Here is an 11,486-nt window from a genome sequence, read left to right as displayed (position 1 = left end):
TATAAGTTGCAAGCCAACTCTATTATTTAAGCTTTATTTTGAGTAGAAACTACTTAATTTTGCTCTTATATTGTTCTAATAAGTGAAGAGTTCAATTGGAGAAAAATCGAACAAAAAACGTGGTGCAAAGAAGTGATAGAATAAGAAAATATGAAGAGTAAGGAGTTTGACATGTTTCCTTTGGGTAATTATGGAATAAAAGTTTTATCTCTTCTTAAAGTACGTTTTTAATGTTATTTTTTTTTAATTAGACTAATTTTGTTATTAAAACCTTAACCTCAGAGGAGGTTTGTATAATTTTATAAACTTTAGGGGAGGCTAGTGAAATTATTAGAAACTTGAGGGGAGGTTTCTGAAATTATCCCTATCCATTTTACTCCCAACTATACTTTGATTTCCCCGTTTTGCCCCCCAGGGGAGCTCAAATTTTCCACAAAAATTTCCCGCCACTCCTCCCTCCATAACGCCCCATCAATCATCCCCCTTCCTCCCAAAGCCCCTTGCTTAGTCCTCCAAGAATAGAGCCCTAAAATCTCATTTCAGCTCAAACCCCATTTCCAGGACCCCTAAAACAGCAGCAACAATAGAATCTTGAACTAGATTATAAGCAAAAAAAGGGAAGAAGAAATGGGTATCCAAGGCCTATTGCCCCTCTTGAAATCAATAATGATGCCAATACACATAAAAGATTTGAAGGACTGCTGCGTTGCTGTTGACACCTATTCATGGCTTCACAAAGGGGCTCTTTCTTGCAGCAAAGAGCTCTGCAAAGGCCTGCCCACCACCAAGTATTCGTCTTCTATGTGAACACATGATTGTTCAACCATTTTCTTGTTTATTAATGCATTTTCTTTTCTTTTTTGGGTTCTTTTGAGGGCTTGAAAGGGTTTGGAAAAATTAAATTTTTAGCTTATGAAAATGTCGCTGTTGGTTTTTTGACTATTGCCAACCAAAGGGCGCCTTTTTCTTACATTTTTTCCTAACTTATTAATGTTTCTTGTTGATTAATGGCTTGAATTGATTATTTTTGTATTGGTATGCGAATTGAATGTGAATTAAATGGGCTTTTAGATGGTGAAAAACCCCTGTTTTGGGATTTTTATTTCTTTTGTCTGGATTGATATATGATTTTTTGCAGTTCTTATGCGTGATGAAATGCCCATTTGTGCGATTTATCTGTTTATTGGCAAGTTGGAATTGAAGCTGTAATTACTGAAGAATTGAAAAAGGAAAAAGAGATGAATTGTGTGCTTCACGTAATATAGTTAGGACTGCTAAGTACAGGTGAAAACATTGAAGTCAGGAGCATTGTATAGTTTAGAGAGGAGAAATCTTTCGCAGCCATTTTCCCTACCATAATTGTTACACTTTTTCCTGAATTACATTTTTAGAAGTGTTGGGAAATTCTGTAGTTTGTCATACTTAATCTACAACAAGAAAGTGAACTTTTTTTTTTCCATTGGTAATAGAACTCTGAAGGTATCTGTTAAATTTGCAGGCATATCGAGTATTGCATGCACAGAGTGAATATGCTTCGACATTATGGTGTGAAACCCATACTTGTGTTTGATGGAGGTCCTCTACCGATGAAAAGTGAGCAAGAGAACAAGCGTGCAAGGTATTGTATCCTGAAGAATTGTCAGCTTCTGTTATATAGTTTATTATGATTAAAGTTGCATGAGCTTTGTCTGTTCAGCCGAAAAGCCATTTGTGCTGGTACAGAATATTGATGCAAGCAGATTGTTTTGGATAAGTGTGTAGATGTGGACAGTGCACTGCTGATATATCTCATTGTAAATAAAGGCTAAAAATTTAGTGTAGCCATGTTTTCACCTGTAAATGTTTTTTGGTGCATGATAACTGATCAAGTCATCTTCAGAGAATGCCTGAAGGAATTTCACTGAGCATGTGATCTCATTTCTCATCTGTGATTTCTGTACCTTCTCTTCTTTTCAAATGCTCCCATCCCCTCATGTAACCTTATGCCTACTCAAATCTTCCACTTCTACCTCCGCTCCATGCTAATCTCCACTAATGAAAAGGAGAAATTGCCTTACCTGCCTCCTTTCAGTTGAAGGATACAGTACCTATGTAGTTGCATTTCCATCTCAAAGATAAGTTAAAAAACTACTTTATTTGTTATATTTGTACCTTTTCTAATTTACTGTCACATTGTTCTATATGTTATAACCTCACCATTCAACACAGTATAATACGTGTTCCTTTTTCCGTCATGCACTAGTCAGAGAAGTTAATTACTTAGAGCCAAGCTACCGACTTGGACATGGTTAGCTGGGTTTTATGTGTTAGTTTTGAGCAAAGCTACCGACTTGGACATGGCTAGCTGGGTTTTATGTGTTAGTTTTGGTCTTTCTTTATCGGGGCTCTTTTCTTGACTTAAAATGGAAAATGCTATATTTTGTAAGATGTTGGAAAGTATGTTCATTTGAAAATACTTGTGCTTCATTTGCAATGGCTGATGTCTTCATTACACTTCATCAATGCTAAACAGATGAAGGAACCAACCCACCTAGGTCTCTGTAGATCTTTTTAAATTTCTTTAAGCCCTCATAAAGTTAAGACCACTTAACAACATACGAGATTCTCCTGTTATACAAGTTGGACTCTACAATATAAATCACATGCTTTGCAAAAAAAAAAAATTAGTTTACTGCTGACTGATTGTATGTTTGTCACTGTTGTTTTATTTCAAGTGCAAGTGCTCGAATCTTTTGAACTTTGACTTATTAATTAGTGTTAATATATTTAAACTCTAGTAAAAGATGGGTAACGGTAAAAGTTTATACACTGTAACTCTAACAGTAAAGCAGTTTTCCAATTTATGAACAAATGTTAGGTCAATTAACAATATATCAACTTTCTCAGTTACTTAAAGTTTCTTGTGTAATGATTTTGATAATACATCTAATATTATCCAGTAGTTGTTATTCACAATAGCTATGAAAACATCCCCTGTAAGAGCACTATGCTTTTTCCTTCAAAATGTAATTAAGGAAAATAGGAAAAAGAGTTTCTTGATTGTATTTCTGATGAATAATGAATTTTTGAAAACTCTACTAGACAGATTTCATACTTGATATATCTGACTGATGGGTGTAAGCAGTTGTTTCTGTTAAAGTAGATGAACCTTGTCCTTCATTTTGTCTCCTGGAAGGAGAATAACACATAGCTGTCTTATGGCAACTTAGAACAACGTGGTTGTTAGCAAAAATATAAAACTATTTTTTTCTTGATTTCTATTCTTGTATTTAGAGTTAATAGAAAAAGAGTTTGTTACACATCATCATGAGATTCATTAGGCTTGTCAGTGAAAAAATATGTCCATCATGGGTATCTCAATGTCAGAAACATGCACAGGGATGGAATGCAGACAAAAAAAAATGATAATAGCTGATAAAAGATAAGGTTAAGACTGACTAGTTCAGCGCAAAAGCCATAATCTGTATTTGTTCATAGCAAAGATAGAACAAAAACAGAAAATGAAGTTGAGATTTGTTCAATGTTGTACCACAGATCAAGAAGGGAAAACCTTTCTCGTGCCATTGAGCATGAATCGAATGGTAATCCGGCTGCTGCTTATGAATGCTATCAAAAAGCTGTTGACATCTCACCCTCAATTGCATATGACCTAATTCAGGTAGAGATGTGCATTCTTGTGACAATAAACCACATGGTTTGGCAAAGTAGTGCTTAATGTCTTTCCCATTCACTACTGCTTCTTTCTAATGTTTGTGTACCAAAGGTTTTGAAACAGGAAAATGTATGCTATGTCGTGGCTCCATATGAAGCAGATGCTCAAATGACCTTTTTGGCAGTCAGCAAACAGGTTGATGCGGTTATAACTGAGGACTCAGATTTAATTGCCTTTGGTTGTCCCAGAGTAAGTTCGTTGCTAATGTTGCCAAATATGACTTCCCCAGAGTGTAGACACATTCCCTAGTTGATGCAATCTGTTCTATATTGAGCTTGATTAATTTTGATACATGAAAAAAAATGTGTCCTTCCACGATATCATGTGATTAACATGTGTGGTCTGATCCATTGCCAAATCCAGATCATCTATAAAATGGACAAGTTTGGACAAGGTGTTGAATTTCGCACTTCCCTGCTACAACAAAACAAGGATTTAAATTTGATAGGGTTTACCAAGCAGATGCTTCTTGAGATGTGCATATTGAGTGGATGTGACTATCTGCAGTCCTTGCCTGGAATGGGTCTGAAGAAAGCTCATACACTGATGAAAAAGTTCAAAAGTTACGACAAGGTAGTCTCATTGTTGAAGCTAGTTGGAGAGCAAGCATTTAGTAGAGTGTATTTTATTCACTTCAGGAAGCAAGCGCCAAAGCGTCTTAACTTTGCAAATATGCTAGTCCTCTATTTTCTGTTGCTTGCACTAAATAAAATTTCTTTTCTTTTTACTTATCCCAGGTACTAAAGCACTTGAAGTATAATAGTGCTGCGGTTTCTCCTCTTTATGAAGAATCTTTCAGGAAGGCGATGCTAACTTTCCAGCATCAAAGAGTTTATGATCCTCTTACTGAAGAGATAATACATTTGTCTGAGCCACCAAATAGTTTTGATGCCAGTTTAGATTTCTTAGGTCCATATCCTTGAATAATCTTTATCTTTCTTGTGTATTTCTCAAGTATCAAGTCTATGTGCTTGAGATATCTCTATCTTACATTTCTATATTTCATTTACTTTTGATATTTGGTGAGTCACACCTTAACCACAGACACATCGATTTCTAACGATGTAGCTAAAGGGATAGCAAAAGGTGACATTGATCCTTTTACAAAAATGCCATTTGAGGTATATGGATGATTCTTTTGATAACTGGTTGGCTTCCTCACATATAGTTATAGGAAGTTTTTGTTTTCCTAATTTTATAAGTAAATGAAGTTCTTACTGCTTTGCTTACTTATAATATGTTTCCATGTGGACAATGAGGTCATCTTGTCCTTGTCCCTTCTTGGAAAGATCCCTATGATTTTCTCTGTCACTAATGTGCCTGGGTAGCAGTTACATTACTGGTTAATGTTGTTTTTGACTTGAAAGTGCTGTCCCTCATCGGATACATGGGAAATATCATAAACCACATATGGCTTACTTTCTCTTTGTTGCTTTGCCTCAAGGTTATAGTCTATTATTGAGGTTAAGTTTTGCATGGTGGGAGCTACGTTTCTTGCATTTTTTTTTTATTATCTGAAGTTGGCTGTGCTTGTTCCCAACTATTGACTATTTGAACATGATAACACATTGGTACTTTCTGGAAAAGTCATAAGACCTTAAATGTACTTGGCAGAATATCAGACTTTAGTTTATGAGCTTACTTTAGTTGTAAGCATATTTTATCTATGGTTGAAACTTCAAATTGTTGTTTGGCTAATCCTCTGAACTGGGTTTTACCCTTGAATGATCAAAGTGTTGGTGGTATTTTCCTCACATTCTTGCTTCCCTTTCCAGTATGTACTTAGCCTAGTCCTGACTAGTAGCTAGTGACAATATTTGAACAAATTATGAACGATGATTCACAAGAGAGATCTCCACTATGACTTCCGAAATGTTAGACACTATGTCCTTGATTGTAGTGAAGGGAGATGGTTTGAAAAATCTGATTTCATAATCAGACTTGTACTCCCTTCACCACTTTTTATTTTTCATTAGTCTTGCTAGTCAAATAGTATTACTTGGTTCTGTTGATAATGAGAGATGTTCCAAATCTAGATTGGTAATCTTTACTTTGGAACTTTCTCATAAATATTGACTTTTTGCACGTTTGCTTATCAGCTTACTTTTTCGTTAACTGATTAAGTTTTGTGATGCTTTCTTCATCTTTTCATTGACAGCATGAGCATGGTGGTGCCGAATTGGCAGTCAATGAATCTTACCAGCTAAAGAATTTCAAACCTGAAGGTGAAAGTAAAAAGCTTGATCTGCCTGCACAAAAGAATCTCCTGACTAACTATTTCTGTATCCATTTTGCACCTTTGTTTAGCTTTACATTCTTCATTATTGTTAGCAATGAAATTTTCTAACTCCTGAATGCTTGTACCAGAGTACTTGCATCTCCTAGTAGTTTGTTGTCATGCATCCTCTTTCATATGTGCTGTAGAGTCTATGAATGATCTGTTACATTCAAACTTACTAGCAGCATTGCACCACATTTATGAATACTAAACTAGTGATGCATTACACACTTAATGGGCCTACAGTGTAGAATTAAAATTTCCCTTCTCTTCCTTGGAAGAGATCCCTAAAAAGCCCATGCTTCTGAAAACATTTGCAGAGTCAGGTATGTGGAAAAGGCATAATCCTTTGGTAAATTTATACCTCGTTTAAGTTTGAGATTTTGGTGATAACTAATTTTCCTCCATGGGAACGTCACTTCTCCTGCCATTTTGGATGCTAATTGCAGGAACAAGTTCTCTTTTACTCATTTTGGATGATGTTCATCACATCAAGCTCTCCCTGTTTAAAAATTTACTAGTATGTTACCACCCTATTGATCACAGTCTCTGTTTGACTTAACACATAAAGGTTTTGCTTCTGTTGAAGCAAAGAGGAAATATATAGCCCCACGACTTACACCTATGCTTAAGCGTCCAAATCCAGAGAATGGAATTTTTAGTACGACAAGGACGATTGAAGCAGATGCTGAATCTCGAAGATTGATGACATTGACCACAATGTTGCCAGAGTCAGTAAGTAAATTGGTGTCTACATCGATTCAATTGTTTTTCACTTTTGATATAGCTATTTGAACTCTTATTTAATGCTAGTATGAACCTACCTTTAGGTGGACTGTACCGCCGCTAATAAGGCTTCTGAATTATTGGAATCATGGCATCATGGTAAGTATAGGTGTCTCCTTTCAGCACTTCAACTTCCTGTTAGATGAAGTAATGTCTGAAAGTTCTACATGAAACAGGAGTAGATGAATCAGAAGACACTCAAGAGGACAAAGGAGCACAACCTGCTATGGTACAACATTCAGTCTGCAAACCTTGTAGTGCATTGCATAAGGAAAGCACCTCAGACCAAAATCAGAGCAAATTGAGAACAGAAAATACAAAAACGATTGTGAGGAGTTCCTATTTTCTGCACAAGGATGTGAAGGAAACAAATCAGGTTAAAAAGAAAGATAGAGCTGAAGCAGCTAGTAATAAATGTGGGATTCCTGCTGGCAGTTGTGCAAATATGCTTGGCTCAGAAAGCAGTGAGAAAAAAATAAGCGTAATGAGCAAAAATGTGATTGTTCGAAGTTCTTATTTTAAACACAAATCCATAAGGGAAAGAGGTCCATGTGACAAGAGTGAAAAGCCATTAGTCAAGGAATCTAATGCTCCTCATGATAACAATATATATGTCTTGGATGAGATTGAAGTTAGAGCAACCACAGATCAGGGAAATGCAACTGGGAGAAGTTTCTGTTTTCAGCATAGTTCATTAAACAAGTATGAAAAGCTGAAGGTAGACGATCAGATAGCTACTGACACAGATGAATATTCAATTCCTGACATTTCTTTAACTAAGAGTTTTCTGGAAGATTCAAGAAAGAAAAGAAAGATCACTAATATTGAAAATGCAAGAGTAAGTTCTTTTCACTCAAACTCAGATGGTACCTTATTAATATTTTGATCTCAATATCAGATCTTTTAGGTTGACTACTTTGTCTTGTTCTAATCTTCTCTTTGAGTAAAGAAAAAGGAAATAAAATCGGCTTTAATATTTTTGGTTTGCATGATTTTAGGAAGATGCCAGGGGAAATGATATGCTGAAGGGTCCAGCTGTTCCAATGCAAAGTATGTATATATCTCAGCTTGGTCTTCTTGAATTGTCAGTAGGTTCTTTTTCTGGGTTGAAATGCATTATTTTGCAGCAAATTATTTTCTTTTGTTGTCTGGTTAAAAAACTTGGGCATAATGAGGTTACTGAGATTATTGACTACTCTGATTAGTCAAATTGTATTTTGATTTTTGGACTATCTCATTTAGCAAGTCTTAAATAGCGTGTACTGGTATACTTCATTTCAATTGCAAAAAGCTTCATATGGAGCTACTAAAACGGTACTAAAGTAATTTAATGACTTCTTTTTCCCATCTTTTTCTGTGTGTTAGTTACTGTATCTATTCGTGGTTGCATTAATTTTTTTCTTCAAATGCACAAGATTTGGCAGCAGTACTAAAGTTATTTAGAATTCACTTCTTTTTCCCATCTTGTTCTGTGTGTTTGCTACTGATATCTGTTTGTCCTTCCATTAACTTTTTTCTTCAAATGCACAAGATTTGGCAACATGTTTGTTTGTTAGGCTCTTCCACTCTGCTGCTATGTTAATATACTGCCATATTAGTTCTTGTAGACTGTTTACGGCCCTGTCAGCAACCTACTCTTGGGTGTTGGAATAGATGTAATGACCTTTGAATCTGGCTCACTCATCCTGATTAGAAGTGCATGTGACAATGGGTTCCACTTTCTTTGGACTAAATGGACCAGATACATTTCATCCTATGGCTTGTTACCTCTGGTCTCATCTGTAGACACTGGTAGACTTTGGTAACACAAGGGATGTCGATGAATTTGTTAATAGGTTCAGTTCATTGGTTTTACTTCATTATAGACAAACCTTTACTCTTTCGACTGAAGAAAATACCAGGTTGCATCTGTATAGTTGCAGGACAGTTGAAAGTTTGTGGATTTTACGGTTGATTTGACATACTTTAATAGGAAAGGCTAATAGGGAATATAGGCTTTACTTACATTGTTCAGACGGAAGTTTGATATCTAGAAAAAGTTTGGACGTATAGAATTATTATTGTGGGTCTGGGAAAACAACTCTTTAACAACATTTTTTGTTGTTATGTGAAGGAATGCTTCTTTTAGGAGTGAAATTGATATGAGGGTAGATATGAAGTGGATGAGCAGCTAAAGATATTACACCACTTTTGAGATAATGCATGGGATAAAAATGCTTAGGTTGTTGAAAATTTTTTAATTTTAGGTTAATATAGAAGCATATACAATTTGTTTTTTTCTGATAAGCATACCAAAAAAGAAAGTTTAATACTAATCACTACTAATTTGTAAGATTCATATTCATGTTGGAATTTTCCTGACCACATGCTGAGATGAAGCTGTTGTGTATACTGGCCATATAGTTTCTGTCCCATAACATGTATCAATGGAGCATACCTTGTGCTGTGTTTTATTAATTGAAACTTTCTCTGCTTTAGATAATTCTCAGTAAATTGTTAGCAGTCTAGCAAGTTCATCGAAGGCTCCTAAATGATTACTTAGTACCTAACAAGTTTCTAATTTTAGGTTTTATTAGGATATTCTTGAGCATGTCAAAAGGGTATTAAATGACCAACAGTTTCCACAAAGATCGATGTCCATTAAGGCTAAAGGGGATTTGATGTCTTCCTTCTTCAGGGGCATCCCAGACTTCATAGTTTGCAAACATGTACTTACGTCTCCCTACCAACTGATCAGGGGTTTAACACCTCAGGCATGTATTGTAGCTCTAGTAATTGGGAGTCTTGACCATTGCCCAAAATTGTTCAACACCAAGCTACTAGTAAGGACACTTTTAATTTCTGATAAACAAATTTGGGCTATTATGGTCTTCTTAGTCCAAGCTTTTAGATAGAATTCTATGTGGTTTATCTTGGCTTAGGACAATATCACATCATGTACTTGTCTAAAGATGGACAGTAAATGTGCTTTTAAGGTATTTTTACAATGCTTGTCTTGTACACCATGTTTGTTCTTTGGTTGTTAGCCATCTTGATGCCAATAATTATGACCAGGATAAGAGCTAGGCCACCAACTTGTTGAAGCATTAACATAAACACAAATTATCAATAGCAACCCAATCAGTGCCTTATTTGGCATTCAAACAATTCTTTTATAGTTGATCAGGGATGATAAACTCTGTGGCCTTGTTGGGTCTTTCTTTTTTCCTGGAAGAACTCCATATGTACATAACTTAAAACGATTATTCGGCTAGTCTGCAATTTTTTGAAAGATGGAATCTTGTGATAGAACTTTCAACTGTAGTAACTGGTTCTATTGCACTGGTATTATCAAATAGTTTGAAAGATTTAGGACTGGGACTATCTGTTCTATAAATGTAAATTTACTTTTCCAATTGCACAAAGGTGTATGATTACTTTGTAGCAATCTAGAGAAGAGGACATTTTAGTAGAGACATAATTTGTTTATCTGTGTCAGGTGATGATACTTCCATGGTTGGTGACACAACTAGAGACACAAACGCTCAAGAAGGAAAATTTGGGTGTAATATCTCTCACTTAGGACATTATTCTGATATAGCAGAGAAGTCAATGGAAAAATTTGCCTCAGTCATATCATCATTTAAATTCACGTCAAATGGTTCTCGTGCAAGTGGTCTCCGCGCACCCCTTAAAGATGTAAAGAACACATGTAGAACCAGGTAACCATAGCATTGGTTTATGGTGTAATTTCTAGCCAATCCGAGTTTTTGGATTGACCTAGTCTTACCTCTTATGTAAAGGTCGTCCAGCAACATGGATCTCAGTAAATTTGCATATGCACCAAGTAAGAAGACATCATCAACTTCCCGTAGACTCTGAGCATGGATGTTACATTGTATCCAAAGTTGATCCCTGGATGACTTCCTGTGCTTCTCCAGTCAGTTCCAGCTAGTGCTAAGGTGCTTGATCAACAATGCTTATAAGTGAGTGTGATGGGACTGTAGGATCTTTTAGCTGATCTTGGGGTTGATCTTGCCATCACATATTATTGTTTGCCATGCTCCAAATGTTGTTGCCCCTGACAGGTATTGATCCGGGACATCTTTTGCAAGAATTTGTGTTTTCAGCGCCTGACTGAATGGTGGTCCCCTTGACATTTCCCTTGTAACAATCACTACCATTTCTTGTTCTGATGTTTATGGTGCATGTGGCTATAGCGATATGGTTTAGCCAGTAGTTATCTTTGTATCATGATGATTATAATGATTTAACATTGGATTTTTCATGGCCAGAAAGTTTTGACGTTCTGGGCCACTTCTTGTTACTGTGGAATATTTGTACCATACAAGACTACAATCCCCTTCCTTTTTGTGGGAAGAGAAGATTCCTGCTTGTTATTCAATTTTTGAGTTGAAAGTGTACCTTTCTCCGCATCAGAAGTTTTCTTCAAAAGGCCTTGAGGCCCCTTTTGCAGCTGGAATTTTAACAATTAGTGCTCGAATTTGATGTTGTTAAGTACAGGTTTGAGGTACTTGGTTATGTGGCTGTCTCAATAAGCTTGGAGATGGCACAAAACGCTGCTGTTCAGCATCAAACTCGTCTTACGATTGTTATCTACAGTATTGTGTGTTAATCTAACGATCATTGTTGTTATTAAAAATCAGTGTTATTAGATCCGGACCGGATCGGACCGACTGCTTCGATCATGAACCGGTCTTCTTTTCGAGA

General features: G+C 36.0%; 2 protein-coding genes across 2 annotated transcripts; both read left to right on the top strand.

The window, feature by feature from the left end:
• Positions 1-486: 486 nt before the first annotated feature.
• On the top strand, positions 487-4,641 carry LOC140014020 (exonuclease 1-like). Its single transcript, XM_072064304.1, has 6 exons — positions 487-788; positions 1,499-1,618; positions 3,535-3,658; positions 3,764-3,901; positions 4,076-4,285; positions 4,450-4,641. Exons 1-6 carry the CDS (start codon positions 628-630, stop codon positions 4,633-4,635), a joined length of 939 nt encoding a protein of 312 aa, XP_071920405.1. The 5' UTR covers positions 487-627; the 3' UTR covers positions 4,636-4,641.
• Positions 4,642-4,682: 41 nt separating this feature from the next.
• Positions 4,683-11,160, top strand: LOC140014018 (exonuclease 1-like). The gene is made up of 8 exons (XM_072064303.1): positions 4,683-4,833; positions 5,871-5,994; positions 6,562-6,725; positions 6,821-6,875; positions 6,953-7,614; positions 7,775-7,826; positions 10,255-10,477; positions 10,559-11,160. Exons 1-8 carry the CDS (start codon positions 4,822-4,824, stop codon positions 10,635-10,637), a joined length of 1,371 nt encoding a protein of 456 aa, XP_071920404.1. The 5' UTR covers positions 4,683-4,821; the 3' UTR covers positions 10,638-11,160.
• The last annotated feature ends 326 nt before the right edge of the window (positions 11,161-11,486 follow it).

The sequence above is a fragment of the Coffea arabica genome, chromosome 9c, assembly GCF_036785885.1.
Source record: "Coffea arabica cultivar ET-39 chromosome 9c, Coffea Arabica ET-39 HiFi, whole genome shotgun sequence".
Taxonomy (NCBI): Eukaryota; Viridiplantae; Streptophyta; class Magnoliopsida; order Gentianales; family Rubiaceae; genus Coffea; species Coffea arabica.
Note: the sequence above shows the minus strand (reverse complement) of the source record. Positions and strands in the feature narration are given on the sequence as shown.